Raw genomic sequence first — 15,707 nt, forward strand, 5'->3', positions numbered from 1 at the left:
TGAAGCTTAAACCTAGAGACTAAAACTATGAGAATGCAGTCGGAGAATAAAAAATGAATAATGTCAAGGTTAAGTTATGGATTCTAGGCACTGTAGAACTAGGGGTGGCAAAACCTGACACGACCCGCCAACCCGCCTCTTAGGCGGGTTCAGGTTGGGCTTAAACTAACCCGTTTATTAAACGGGTCGGGTTCGTATTAGGGGTATGCCAACCCGCCAACCCGGCTAACTCGTTTAATAAACAGGTTAGGCGGGCGGGTTGACCCACCAACCCATTTACCCGACCCAACCCGTTTATAAACAGGTTGGCGGGTCGTGTCGGGTTACCCGTTTAATAAACGGGTCGGGTTCGTGTTTGCCACAGCCGACCCGTTTAATAAACGGGTCGGGTTCGGGTTGAGGTATGCTGACCTGCCAACCCACCAACCCGACCCGATTGCCACCCCTATGTAGAACCAAGAAATGCTATGAATATCTCGAAGTTTGTGGAGGCCAAAGATGTTTGGGGCTTCCTCGAGCAGGTCTATATGCCAGAGAATTGGGAAGGCAGTATCAGTTGATGCAAGACCTACGAGCTCTAAGGCAAGGAAGCAAATCAATAGAAGAATATCACTCTAAAATTCAGTTGGTTTAGGATTCCTTAGCTTTGATAGATAGTAATAAGAAATGTGAAAAGTACAAGGATTGCATGGCATGTATGGAAGCAGAAGTGTAATCTAGGGAGACAGTAAGTGATTGAGTTTTTTATGGGTTTATGTGTTGAATTTGATAATGTTAGGAGTGCTATCATTCATAGGGCATCTCTCTCGCAGGTTACACAGGCTCTTTCTAAGATCATTGTTGAAGAGACTAAGATGAAATCACTTCAGTCCAATTCTAGTAAGTCAGTCATGGTTGCAGCCAATCAATTCAACAAATATGGTGGGACAAAGATGAGAGCTCCAAAGTATGATATGAGTAGTCTACATTGTCACCACTACAAGGAGATGGGACACGTGAAAAATTCAAGTCCCGTAGGAAGAAGGGGATGAAGAAGGGAGGGAGTGCAAGAGTGTCAATGTCAAGGAGTGTAGGAGGAGAAAAAAAATGTAGTGAAGGAAGAAAATCATGTCTTAGTTGTTGCTTCCACCTCCATTAACTCTTCTAATGCTCAGGCCTCTGTTATCTCTAGACTTGATTAGTTAGCTCAGCAAGTCCCGCACCTTCTCTCCTTATCTACCTCCTTTAGCTTGTCTATAACTATTGGTACATCTAGTTGTGCCTATATAGGTATTTCTAACTTGGCTTCGAGCTGGTTGATAGACTCAAAAGCGTCATGTCATATTACTGCAAATGAGTCTATATTAACCAATTGTAAACCATGTTGTGGTGCCTTTAGCAGCGCAAATGGCTCTCTAATGACTATTTCAAAAGTTGGTTATGTTACCTTTAAGTCCAATCCGTGTGAAAAACTTAATGTCTCCGAAGTATTTTTTGTTTCTCTCGTCATGAACTGACTTTCTATTGGCAAAATTACCTATTATAACTGTGATGTAATATTCACCCGTGATGGTTGTTATCTACAGGATTGGTCGTTAGGGAGGAGGATTGAGACTGGGCATAGGCGTGGCCATCTTTACTTTCCGGATCAGTTGGATCAGAGTTCGAGAGTTGTTGAAGGATGTAGAGCTAGTGTTGCAGTTTTGGATTCTTTAGTTTTATGGCATCGGCGGTTGGGTTATGTGTCTAGTTGTAAGCCTCTGGATTATTTGGAAGCATTAGTAAGCATAGGTGTTTTTAGTGATGTCAAGTGTTGTGAGCAATGTTGTTTGTATTGTATTGTATCGTACGATTCGATACGATATGTATCGTATCAGTGCAAGAGATCGATACCATACACACTTGTATCTTGATACGGGTATGTATCCTAGATGCATCGCATGTATCGTACGATACAGTATCATATCATACGATACGACCTATATCATACGATAAAGTGCCTATGGACTTACAAATGGGCAAAACCGTGCTTTTATGTTTTGGGGTTTTAAAGAGCTTTCAAGGGTCAAAACTCTCATTCATATAGAACATACTCAAGAGCTTCCCATGCACCTTAGGAGTCGTGAGACCGTTTTGGGGGCCAATCTTTATGTCGAAGAGAAGGCTTTTGTGATTTCGTCAATAATACATTTCCACCATTGTTTTCGCCCAAAAAAGTGGATTAAGGTAAAAAAAAGTGTATTTCTACCATTTTTCCACTCAAAAAAATGGGTTAAGGTAAAAAATCTTTATTATGAGTAAAATTAAAAAGCTACTCTCCAAAAAAAAATTTGTTTCAAGGGGCACTGCCCCCTACAACTCTCCACCAACTTACCGCGAAATTAGTTTCGCGAAAATTAAATATTTATATCAAGGTAGAAATCAGGTTCTACAGTTCAACAAAGATGGCATCGAATGATCTGGCATGACAATGAGGCACTCAAGTAATGAGCGGAAACCGATTGAAAATCGAGTGCAACTACTGCCATAATATTTTTGTCTATGTAATATGAAAGTATGAGTCTTGTGGCATGTTCTTAATTGCAAGATATTTAATATTTTGCATTGTTCTTGTGAGATAGTTGATGTTTGATGTCTTATGCAGCTCATAAAGACATAAATGCTTCATATGTGATTTTATGGTTGCATTTTGTGCATTTCATCATTGTTTAGTGTGATAATTTTTTATATTTTTCTTATTTTTTTATGATTTTTTAAAAAATTTTAAATTTTTTACGATATGATATGATACGTATCTTATTTTGGGGCCGAGCGATACGGGTTATGATACAATACTTACAACCTTGGTTGTGAGAGTTATAGGTTGTCTAAAAGTCATGCCCTCATTCACTTATAAGGAAATTGAGTATGTGCGTCCCTTTGAGATAGTTCATTCTAATGTATGGGGCCCTTCCCCTATAGTGTCCAAAAGAGGGTAGGAAGGTCTATGTATTTTGTAACATTTATTGATGATCATACCAGGTATACATGGATACATTTTATGAGAAATCAAAGTGAATTGTTTGATATTCTTAAAAGATTTTGTGCATGTTAAGACCCAGTTTGCAACTAAAATAAAAACCCTGTGTTTTGACTTAGAGGGAGAATACATAATGTGCGGAATGAATTCATATTTGAAAAAGGGATTGTGCATCAGAGGTTTTGTCCTTACACTCCAGACCAAAATGAGGTAGCATAAAGGAAGAATAGACACATTAGAAACCACTAGAGCATTGTTATTCAACAGTGGAATGCCTAAGTAATTTTCGGCATAAGCAATGAGAACAGTTGTGCACTTGATAAATCAAATGCCCTCCAAGGTGGTTGGGAAAGTCTCTCCCTATAAAAGATTGTTTGGAAAATAACAAGATTATGACATACTAATAGTATTTGGAAGTACATGTTTTGTTTTGGTTCCTCTATAGTTCAGAGATAAATTGTCCCCTAAGGCTTTAAAGTTGCTTTATAGGATACCTGGAAGAAGAGAAAAATTATAAATGATTTAACCCTGGAGCAGGAAAGTATGGACATCAAGATGTGTCATTTTACAATTAGAATGACCTAAGGGAGAACATGGAGTCTACTTTGTCCTTGTTGGTACCTTTTCCAGAGACTTCAGATAAAGGTAAAGACAAGGAATGGGTTACATATAGCAGGAAACCATTGGAGGTTCTTACATGATCATTCTTTGATCAGTATGATCAAGAGGAAGTCTTTGCTAGAACCAAGACCCAATGTCCGTCAAACAGATCATAATGAGTCAACACCTTCGTCTTTTCTTATTCCTCAGGTGTGTAGAAGTTCTAGACCCTTTATTCCTCCTAGATTTGTTTCCTATGATTCTTTTTCTGCCACCCATCAAGTTTTCTTAACCATGATTCAATCTTATTATGAGCCAAAATCCTATGTTGAGGCTGCATTAGATCTAGAGTGACAAAAGGCAATAATAGAGGAATTGAAGGCTTTGGAAAGGCTGAATGTGTGAGAGCTAGTTAAACTACCAGACGAGAAAAATGTAGTTTTGTGCAAGTGGGTGTATAAAATCAAGACAAAGGAAAATGAATCGATCGAAAGATATAAGGCCCATCTTGTAGCAAAAGGTTACGGTCAGTTGTATCAAATAGATTTTGTTGAGACCTTTGCACCAGTGGCTCACATGACTACCATTAGAACTCTTATGGTAGTGGTTACAGTCGGAAGATGGGACTTGTGGCAGATAAATGTTAAAAATGCCTTTTTGAATGGGGACTTGAGGAAGAGGTGTATATTGAGTTACCTCAAGTGGTTATTGATGAGGAGGGTAGAGTGCGCAGATTGAATAGGATTTTGTATGGGGTGAAACAGGCCCCAAGGGCTTGGTTTAAAAAATTTAGTTTACCAGTGGTGAGCATGTGATTTAGACAAAGGGGCTCGACCAACTGGGTGCCGCACCCGCGTCGATGCGACGCGATGCGGGTGTACGTGCAGGTGCGGCACCCGGTGCGGTCAACCTAACCTTGGGTGTGTTGACCGCACCCAGGGTCATTTATGTCCAACTTTTGGACTTTATTATTAGAAAATAGTACATATGTATATATTTGTAATCTTTTTCTTTATTTTTTGTTTCTTTTACTTTATGTTTTCTGTCAGGTAATGACAGACTGTGCAGCCGCACAGTTTGTACAAACAGTCTGCTATTTAAATTAGGTAATGACAGAGTGTGCAGCTGCACATTCTGCTATTTCAGACTGTGCAGCACAATCTGCTGTTTAAATTAGGTAAGGACAGATTGTGCAGCTGCACAGTCTGCTATTTAAATTAGAGACGTTGGGACTGTAGCCAACGGCTATCTCTCTTTGGATCTTTAGCTTACCTCTATAAATAAGGGCTTTCAGCCCATTGTAAAATGTATCTTATGAAAAGGGTTTTTACTCCCTTATGTCATAAGCACTTTGCTCACGTGTGTGGTAGTGTGTGGTGTGAATACTTGAATGCTACTTTGTGCTAGCATATGCTTATGAATGTTTGAAGTATCAAGTTAGTTGAAAACTTGATTGCATGTTAGACTCTTCATATATATATATATATATATATATATATATATATATATATATATATATATATATATATATATATATATATATATATTTTTTTTTTTTTTTTTTTGCTGCACCCCCGCACCAGCACCCATGTGACATAGGAGTCAGTGTCTTCTTTTGCTTTATGTGGATGATATGATCATTGTTGGAGATGACACAACAATGATTGCCAAAGTAAAGACATAACTGGCCCAAAAATTTGAGATTAAAGACGAGAAAATTGAAATATTTCCTAGGCCTAGAAGTTGCATACTCCAAACGAGGATATTTGTTGACTCAGCACAAATATGCAACAGATTTGATTAGTAAAGCAAGACTGGTTGATGATAGAAAATAAGTAGACACTCCTACGGAAGCCAATCGTAAATTAAAGCACATTGATGGTGAACTACTTAGTGATCCTACGGTTTATAGGCAGCTGGTTGGGAGTTTGATTTATTTGACACATTACCTTTACAGTTGACATAGTAAGTCAGTTCATGAGTACACCTAGGTCATCCCACTTAGCAGCGTCCTGAGGATTATCAAATATATTAGGGGCACTATGAATTATGCCCTGTTCTTTTTTGCTACCTCATCATTGGAGTTGAAGGCATACTATGATGCAGATTTTAGGGAAGCTTCTTGGGATAGACATTCCAACTTTGGATTCTGTATATTCCTAGGTGAATCTTTGATATCATGGAAAAGCAAGAAACAACAAAGGATTGCTCTATCCACTACTGAAGCAGAACATCATGCTATGGCTCGGGTGACTGCATAAGTTATTTGGTTGAAGTAGTTGTTGCAAGATATGGGAGTGAACATAGCAGCTGCAACTACTTTGCATCGTGACAATCAAAGTGCTACTCATATAGTTAAAAATCCAAAAATTTATAAGAGGACTAAGCATATGGAGATAGATTGTCACTTTACTCGTCAAGCATATTAAGATGGAATCATATCTTTGGCACATATTGGGACTCAAGTCAGATTGTTGATTGTTTTACGAAAAATTTGTCTTTCAAGGCTTTTCAATCATTTCTTTTCAAGCTTGGGTTGATTGTGTTCTCATCACCTAAAGCTTGAGGGGGGAGTGTTAAGGAAATGTCATACTATCATTTTGTGTAATACCCCTTTATTAAGTATTGTGTACATACATTCTAGTATAGGGGTATATCTGTAAATTAGTTTATACACTACTTGTTAAATTATGTAATTAATCATGTAATGTAATATATATTTTTTATATATATAAGGTAATACATATACATATATTAATATATATGTATATGTATCTATTTATTATTATATATATAATATATTTCTATTTGTCTAGCCGTAGGGGTAGTTTAGTCTTTTCCACTGTTTTACGCACATTCACTTTTATGAATGTGATTGTAAATTAATTTTATTTTTCTTTCTTTTTATTTTTTTATTTCTTCTCTTTTAAGTACCAAAAGGTACCTTGGGGGCCCACTCAAATAGACGTTGGGCCCCTCCAACGGTCACATTTGTGACCGTTGGAGGGGCTCCAACGTCTATGAGTGGAGCCCCTCCAAGGCCCCTTTTTGGTTGTTATAAATAGGGGCTCTCCCCTTTGTATTTTTCTATGGCTTTGAGTCAAAGCCCAAGTGCTCAATAAAGTGATTCCAATATTTTTATGCCTTTGTGCATTTGTGAGTTTTTGTGAGTTGTGCTTTTGTGCACAAGTGTTCTAAAGTGTTCTTATTGTGCTTGTGTGCCGGGTTTATTATCAAGAATATTAAGGTCTTGATCTTAGTATCTTGCTTGGAGATACTTTTACACTACTTTGGTAGTTTTTGTCTTTTAGTATGCCTTATGGGGGACAACCCCTCTTTTAATGTTGTAACCCCTAGTTAGTCATGATATATGAAACTTCAAGTTCCTCTTTTCTTCTTTCTTCTTCTTGAATAAGCATATGCCCCCATGTGTGAGCTCTAATACTTCCCAAGTATGTTATAACTCTAAAATACTCGACACTTCCTTGTTTAACAAGGTAGTGTACACAAAGCTTGACACCTATGTCTATGATGCCCAACATTAGACACAGGTATGACACTCGCTAGACATGGTGTGTTGAGATACCTTTATGGTGTTGGGCACTTGGCATGCGTGTACAAAATTCTGGGAACTCCTAAGTTTTAAAACGTTGTGTTGATGTTGTGTCCAGGAGTGTCGGTGTTGGTGTCGGGAAGTGTCCGACACCGACACTTCCGCCTAAGTGAAGTATCCATTAACATAGTACAGAAGTAATACTAGGTTGAACACCACTTCAACTTTTCCATCCATAGATAAAAAATGAGAATCCTTTGATAATGAAAAGAAACAGGAACATAAAATAACCTAGCTTTGACAGAAAGAAGATATAGTAACATATTAATGTAACTTTGATTGATGGAAGCAATTAGTACCAGACTGAATAGGTCTTCAACTCGTCCTGCCATGGCTTTACCTCGAACAATGATATGGCTACATGGTGCATCTTTCCCTCTTATTGATGATGTGAAGGGATAAACTGATATTCCTCCAGTCTTTCGTCCAATTAATTGATTAAGTTGAACAAAATCCATGTCTTTGGTGCCCATCTCAAGCAATGATTGACTGCCAAAGATGTGTATTAGAAATATCTCTAATTTCTCTTTTAAACAAAAAGGGAAAAGACATAAAAGAATCTAGTAACACACACTACAATTAACAAATAAAAGAAAGGCTCTCTCACCAAAACAGTGGCACAAGGGAAACAAGCTCTGGCTTCAACGAACTCATATCAAACACTACCTCTGCATAGAGTACATCATTTGTGAAAAGGTCATGTTGCAAGATCTTTACACCATCAATCTCACCAATCTGCAACATCTCATAGAGCCAAAAGGCCCAAAACTCATAAACCAAATGTTTACGACAAATGATGGTTTCAACACATATGAAAGCAAAGACGATCAACACTCTCAGAAAACTCATCCAAACAAAAAAAGCAGTGAGAGTAAAACAAAAATGAACAGAAATGTAAAGTGTGATAATTGGGTAGATTAAACTTTCAAAATTATAGGTTGCATTGCCAAAAAAAAGCACCAAAAAGATTAATGACATAAATCATAAGTGTTACCTCTGTGGGCACATGTATAGGTTTTTTGGGAATATCTTGCAATGAAAGGCTTGGTACACTTTTGAGGGCTTCTGGTGGGTCAGGAGTTTCCTGCTTTATGCGAAGCTCCTGAGTTGCACGTGCCAGCTCTGCGAGATCTTCTTCTGTCATACTTGCTTTAACTTTCTCCAGAATTTTCCTCTCTTCAGCTTCATCTTTTGAAGCTTTTTCTGGGTCAGGCTTTATGTAAATCAAGGAAAAGATAACCAACAGTGAGTAGTTGATAGTCAATAAAACTACATCAAATGGTCATTGAGGGGCAGCATCCTTGATTCATGAAACAATTTAGAGGATTACCTGCATCTCAATTGTCACAAGATGAAGATTTTCCAAAATATACTTTTTTAGTAGCGGTGAGAAAACAGCCTTTGATCCTTCCTCAGAAATCCTTGCTTTTAAAGCTTGTACGGGCTTCTCATATTTCAAAGGCTCAAATGGGTCCATATCATATATCCATTTTCCCTGAGGGTATAGGACACAAGGAAAATGGCCTGAATTCCCAGTGAGAGTTGAATATATTCAAGTTTAGCTATAAAAATCTATACAAACCATGGAACGAAGCATCAAGGACAGGCCTCTAGGAAATGAACCAGTATTGTTCTCCCGGAGAGAAAACTCAATTGTGTTCATGGATGCTTCTACAGCTTCGGAGTCAAAACCTTCATCTGCTAATTTATTTAGGGTGTTCATTATCAATTCTTCCACCTTTTGGACATCATCTTCAGAAACTCCTTTCAGACCAATACTAAATTGGGGTTGAAGGAGTTCATCATCAATTCCACCCCCAACAATCGCATCTCCAAGGCCACTTTCAAGGAGAATTCTTCTCATAGGAGAGGCAGGAGTTCCCAGCATAAGATGATCCAAGAAGCCAAATGCTAATTCAGTTTCCAAATCAAACGGTTCATCAGATAGAAGCCAATTCAGGCAAACCATGTGTTTCTTTTTCAGATCACCAGTATCACCAGCAGGATATTTCTCAACAACCTTGACAGGATCTGAAAACAGCTTTTGGGGTTCAACCTTTGATTCATCTGCGGCAGAACTCGCATCAAACAGATCCAAGTACCCTGTTTCCAACAGATAAAATGTATCAAAAGGTAATATATTTGCTTCCCAGAGAAATTGCCCAAATGGTATCCTACTATGTGCATGAAAATGTCAAATAGTTCATCACAGCATCGCAACTTGGAAGAAATCAAAAGTCACAAAATATCTTCAGTGCATTGTCATCATATTTCATAAAAAAATATTAAAATTATTCAAGAATTATGATTGGAAGAAGTTAATTTTGGGCAAAGAATAGCCCCGAGCCTAAAACTTTGGAGATGTCACCACAAAATTTTGGCAACCATTTTCCAACCTGATTTTCTAGTGGGTAGTCATTTTCTTGTTGCTTTTAAGTAAGTCCCCAGCAATATGGGCCTGTGTTGCTGAATGCAAGCTATAGTGAAGAATACACTCCCAGACCACCATGTAGAACATCAAGAGTTTAAGTATTCTGTTCTATAATCCAAAGCCAGTTAATTCTTGACAATTTCAAATATATAATAATTCACTTCATAATTAATCATACTTCATCCTTCCAATTTTCTGATTAACCTGCTGCCTTGTAATGCAGTATGAGCTGATTCTCAACAGTGACTAAATTATAGGAACAGACTGATTATTTCATTTTACCAAGTTTTGGATAATATTATAAGGATGCTTTAGACAAGAATAGAAAATTAAAAGTTCAACTAACCAAGTTATGAAAAACTATCCTCGTACAGAAAAAACAATAAATAAGACAAACCAATTACTGCCACTTATTGTACGTGATATTTTCATGGCCTTAAGTTTGTCATGAATAAAATCTGATATTGCATCTAACATGTAAAAAACAATGCATGAATTGAAGTCTACTGGTTACATTATGAGATGAAGCAAGTAAAGAAGGGCATGGGGTATAAGCACCTACCAGTCAGGATGCGGAGACGCTCTCCGGGGTCATCATCCCCATAGAACCATATCTTTGCATTGCTAGGATGGTAATATTTACGATGGAATTCCTGAAACAATCACAAACCATACACTAAGGCAAACCAATTACTGTAAGAAAAATCTATATTACTGGGATAGAAACATGTAAGAGCTTTTACATAGCTTTCAAACAACAGTATATTTTAAGGGAAAAGAGCGCATCAACAATGGGAATTCTCAATATGTTTACAGATTTGGTTACTATGTAAATAAATATGACAGGTATCAGTAGAAAATATCAAACCTTGAATTCTTCAAAAGTAAGTTTCGGAATAACCCGTGGATCTCCTCCACTGTCCACACCATATGTATTGTCTGGAAATAGGGCCTGCATTGAAGTGATATCATCTGTGGTGGCTCAATCATATATATCTGTGGTGGAAATAGTGCCTACATTTTTTTTTCACATTCAAAAAGTATACCTTTCTCCTGAGATATTTTGAAAAGGCATTGTTTTTCAAAAAAATAAAATCAGTAAAAAGAATCTTTGCCCTAAATCTGACCACAGAAACAAAGAAAATAAGGGACCAAATGCCAGCCAAAAAAAATTTATTAGTTATTTACATATTAAAGTGATAAAACACAGTTGGACATAAATTCCAAGCTTGAACATATTAATTATTACTCCACTTTGATTCATTATTAGATCAACCAAATCTATATGGTGCTAGATCATGTCAATTGGTCATTGGTAAAATGTGAGTCTAGTCGGTATATGGTGTGCACATGTGAAGAAACTACCCACATGTTTTTTACACAAATTTCATCACCACATCTAACATAATGCATCTGTTATGGGTAGAAAGGCAAAAGGAAATCCCTATGTAATGTAAGTTATAGAAAAACCATCACATATGATGGCCTAGAAGCCAAACAAGAGCAAAATATCCAATCTTCAGCACCATTCATGCCACAAATGGCACAATGCAATAACCAATCTTCTTATGAGGCTAAGCACAGACAGATGTTAAAGAAGCCTCTTCAACTCCCTTAGCAATCCAAGTTCTGAACTTGTAACTAGTCTCTGTTTCACATAAGATGATCTGTTGTCATTGCACGTGCAAAAGACTTATATGCCCTAAACCAAATGTCGAACAAAGTTTAATGAACCTCACAATATACAGGCAATAGGATTACAACCAGAAGTTTAAATTGCCCAATTGCAAAAATCTGCTAGTGAATCTTCCAGTGAGACCAAAAACCACTATAGTGCATATCCAGCATCCTTGTTGTTCCTGTGTATATACATGTTTATGTGTATGTCTGTTTGTTTGTGTTCACATTTGTATCAGAGAGAGAAAGAGAGATGCTTGCCTGTTGAGATATTCGAGCCAAAATGTTATCAGGTTGAGAATATACACCTTTCATTTCATTAAAAACTACACCTGTAAAAAAGAGGACAGAAATCTTAGTGTAATATGACCATCAATTCCTTTTGTAAAGTTTCATTATGTCACATTAATTAATCTCACATGTATGTCATTGCATGGCTACCTAAGCCACAATGGTGGGTACGCATGTGTGTGTAAGTGTGCATGAGCATCTATCACACAAACATGGACATGGCCAAGGACTTATATATATATTTATATATATATATATATATGTATATATATATATATGTGTGTGTGTGTGTGTGTGTGTGTGTCACAATGATATGGGTACATACGCTACGTGACTCACGTATGCAACAGAAATTCGTCAACTTTTTAAAAATTAAGATACAGCGAAACGTGTGTGTGTATATATATCTGTGTGTGTGTACTATGTAAATTTTTTAATACATTATACTTAAAAGTTCATGTAAGTGAAGGTATTCTGGTGATATTTTGAAAGTTGAGGGTAGGTATGGTACAAAAGAGAGAAAGAGAGAGAGAGGTCAGCTTAGTATTGGGATTCTCTAACCATAATAAAAAGTAAAAAAATAAAGAAAGGATAGTTATCATTGGGAGTTGCCAAATAATAAATGTGAAACAGAAGAAAAAAGTAACTTTGAATCATATCCAAAACAAAAAAGTTCAAACTTTTTCAAAAAAAAAAAAGGGCCAAAATGGCTTGAGACAGTCAAAGAATCCAACGCAACTTTGATTGTGTCCCAAGCGTGTCGGGCGGCAAAATGTCTCTGAACTTGTGTTAGAGTGTGTCATCCTTCAGTGACAGGCAGCCATTTTGGCATGTCACTGTGATAGTGAGTGTGTTTGTATGTGTGAGCGTGCACACATGTACACTTCTGTAAAATAGTTCTCCTTTGTTGATACCAAAGAATGTATTAAAATAGAAAAATATTAGCCTTAAAATTGTAAAGAACAAGAGAAATTTGTAGACTATCAGTGGCTCTTGATGAATAGTTGATTGTATTCCTACTTAACTATTGCTTATTAGTAGATTTTACAGACTTGCTGGAGTTAAATACAGCATTATTGAAGACAAGAATACAAAACGTCTCATTGTTAATGGGTGAAGAGTACTTCTTGTTTGGGTTGATGATAATCTCTATCACCAAACTTTCTAACAGTTTTAGAGGTTTCAATATGATATGTACTAGAGTTCTTCAAAACAAAAAAAAAAATCATTTTTTTTTAGATGTTGAAACTTAAGGCAGACATGCTGCTAAAATATTTGATTGTCAATGTAAACAACAGCTCAATCATGGTTGTGGAAATGCCCTTTCATGTGTTACTTTTATACAAAGTGATACAAAAAATTGTAACAGTTAGAAACACATATGGTTATTAAGAACTTTGAAGTCCACATCTGGTTCTCAGATTACAGATAATTCATGTTTAACATCACATTTAACCTAGTAATAGTAAAGCATGAAGGGGAACAGATCTTCATCTCACAAGTGGAAACCTGGGTCAAGAGAAGTCCACCAGATTAATGATGTGAGAAGGACTTTAATACTGCCAGGAAGGGGATGACACAACCACACTACCTTTAAAGGATATTTCTTCTGCAGGATCATTGAGCTCATAATGCCAGCCCTCTTGTTGGAATGTTTGAAAATCCTCGACACATTTAGGAAAGAAGACAGCATCCAGATATACATCGATCAAATTATAGAAGTCCTATAAAGGAAAAAGAAACAATGGTTTATTCATGTCAAACATAAGTTTAAAAGATTAATTTGATGACTGAGTCAATGTTGCAAAGTTCATATTAGGATTCTGATCAACTAGCCAAGTGAATGGAGGACTTTGTTAATCAGAATCGGAACTCTTAGTCAGGAAAGAATATCTGGCCTAGGTCCTAAGCCGACGAACCCCCATCAGAAAATCCACTATTCAATTCAAAGATTGAACACTGCATAATAAGGAATTTGTGCTGTATCACCTTGTTATTTGTAGATGCAACTGGATAGCACGTCCTGTCTGGATAGGTGAATGCATTGAGGAATGTATGCAAACTACCTTTTAAGAGCTCTACAAAAGGTTCTTTCACTGGATACTTTCGGGATCCACACAATACACTGTGCTCTAGTATGTGAGGTATCCCAGTTGAGTCCTTTCTGCAATTCAAATAGTCATGATCTTTTAAGGAACATTTCTACAAGTACAATCAATAGAAATTACTAAGAACAACATACTCACTTGCCCCAGTAGTAGTGAATTAACAGAAATTTCAAGCATTGCATAGATCTTCATTTGAAAAAACGTTAGATCACATGTATAAACGTATCATTTTGCACAAGAAGAAGTTTCAAAAGCATTGGCTGAACACAGAAGTTAGGCCGATTTTTGCAAAGTTTGAACTTGACATTTTCCCATAGCATAAGATAAATCTCAACAAGAGGTTTATATGCCAAAGGAGTATGTGGATGAACCTCACTTATCCAGAAAAAAGTTAAAACTCGGACATTGGATTAGAGAACAAAACAAAGTATCTAATTCATACCGCCTTTCTGGACAAGTGGGCTATCAAAGGTCTGTAGGCACTCGCTAGGTTTATGTAAACTTCGTAACTCCACCTATTAAAAGAATCAGCAAGGATAACATCAAAGGTCCCAAAAAAATCTCAAGTTACAAGCCCTGGGCCCGCCCTGCAAGGAAGGTTACTATGCTCACTAGAAAAACAGTCTGAATCTCTTTTCGAGAATGAAAGCCAATGTATACTAGCGAATAAGAATTAAACTGTTCTCTTTTTCAGCTGAACTTCTAACCATTCATTTGTGCGAAAGACGCATCCGATTTAAAGGAAACAAAAAAAAAGAGCTAAAAAATAATGAATTGAGGGAAATACTCACGGAGGAGTCCGGAAGACGACGCCGAAGACCTTGTTCTCGTCGTCATTGGATACAGACATAACTTGCGCACCGGTTTTCTTGTGCTTATAAAGAACTGCATTTGCCTTGCACTCCGGAATCCATTGTTCTGAAACCTTCTCGAATCCCAGCTTCTCAGCAACCTCACTGGCACAACCTCTCTCTAACAAAAACCCAGAAAATTAAAAAAGAAAAAAAAAAAAAGGAAATAGAAAGATGAAACCCAACATCGTATACCGAACGAATAGAATAACCATTCGAGAAAAAACCCACTTTTTCTTTCATTGACAGAAGAAGTTCTCAGAGAAAAGGAAGACACACAACATCATAATTTTAGTAAATCGAACACCTATATGAGAAAAAGACCCACTTTTTCCTTAATTGAGAGAAGAAGCCCCCAGCAAAAAAAATAATAAACCAAACATCATTTACTGGAAGAACTGAACACCCATTAGAAGAAAAGACCCATATTTTCATTTTTCTGTTGGGAGAAGAAGAGCTCCCAAAATGGTACCTTGAGGTGGAGGCTTAGCAGAAGGGGTGGCAACGGCATGAGGAGTGAGTGAGAAGTTCCTCATGAGCAGAAAAGGAGGGGTCGGAATAAAACGTGGGGAGCTTCTGATTCTGAGAGCAAAGCTCTTGTTGGTCCTCCTGTAGAGGTGTTTGTTTAGCGAAGAGAAACTCCTGGAACAGCGCTTTGGCCGGGAGGAGAAGACCCTCCGGCAAGCTGTAGTGCAGGAAAAGGAGCGCAGTAGCATCACCCTCTCCATATTGGCCTGCCTCTCTCCCCAGCGCTTGAAACAAGAATTTGGACCCCCTCCATCTCAAACCTTAAAAAGCTCAAGGAGCTATTGGTTTTCCAAGGATCTCCATTTTGAGTCGTTGATTTTGAAGGCTTATTTTGTGGACATTGAGCTCCCTCCGTACACAAAGTCTTGCCTTGCAAGTTAGAAATCTAGTCTCTTCTTTTCACAAAAAAAATTGCAAAATAAAATAGAATCCAGTAAAAAAACGCTAGCTATGTCACAGGACACGCCATTTTGGTGGTCACGAACACCGAGAGCTAGGGGTGGACAACGGCCCCTGCAGCAAGCCTATCAGGCCGGTCATGGGCCGGATTTGGGCCATTATTTTAGGACCAGGCCCATTAGGTACCGGCTTAACTGCGAGCTATCGAGTT

General features: G+C 37.4%; 1 protein-coding gene across 1 annotated transcript in view; it reads right to left on the reverse strand.

The window, feature by feature from the left end:
* LOC149812202 (presequence protease 2, chloroplastic/mitochondrial-like) overlaps positions 1–15,389 on the reverse strand; it is a 31,255-nt gene extending 15,866 nt beyond the window's left edge. The window contains exons 1-12 of the mRNA XM_089992737.1: positions 15,042–15,389; positions 14,510–14,690; positions 13,600–13,774; positions 13,202–13,334; positions 11,581–11,651; positions 10,511–10,594; positions 10,205–10,295; positions 8,794–9,314; positions 8,542–8,706; positions 8,206–8,424; positions 7,819–7,946; positions 7,511–7,700 (exon numbers count right to left, since the gene is read on the reverse strand). Coding sequence (XP_089848863.1) covers positions 7,511–7,700; positions 7,819–7,946; positions 8,206–8,424; positions 8,542–8,706; positions 8,794–9,314; positions 10,205–10,295; positions 10,511–10,594; positions 11,581–11,651; positions 13,202–13,334; positions 13,600–13,774; positions 14,510–14,690; positions 15,042–15,297 — 2,214 coding nt within the window. The 5' untranslated portion in view covers positions 15,298–15,389. The remainder of the gene's footprint in view (positions 1–7,510; positions 7,701–7,818; positions 7,947–8,205; positions 8,425–8,541; positions 8,707–8,793; positions 9,315–10,204; positions 10,296–10,510; positions 10,595–11,580; positions 11,652–13,201; positions 13,335–13,599; positions 13,775–14,509; positions 14,691–15,041) is intronic.
* Between the last annotated feature and the right edge of the window lie 318 nt (positions 15,390–15,707).

The sequence above is a fragment of the Nuphar pumila genome, chromosome 17 (genome assembly GCF_984573655.1).
Source record: "Nuphar pumila chromosome 17, dmNupPumi1.hap1.1, whole genome shotgun sequence".
Lineage (NCBI taxonomy): Eukaryota > Viridiplantae > Streptophyta > Magnoliopsida > Nymphaeales > Nymphaeaceae > Nuphar > Nuphar pumila.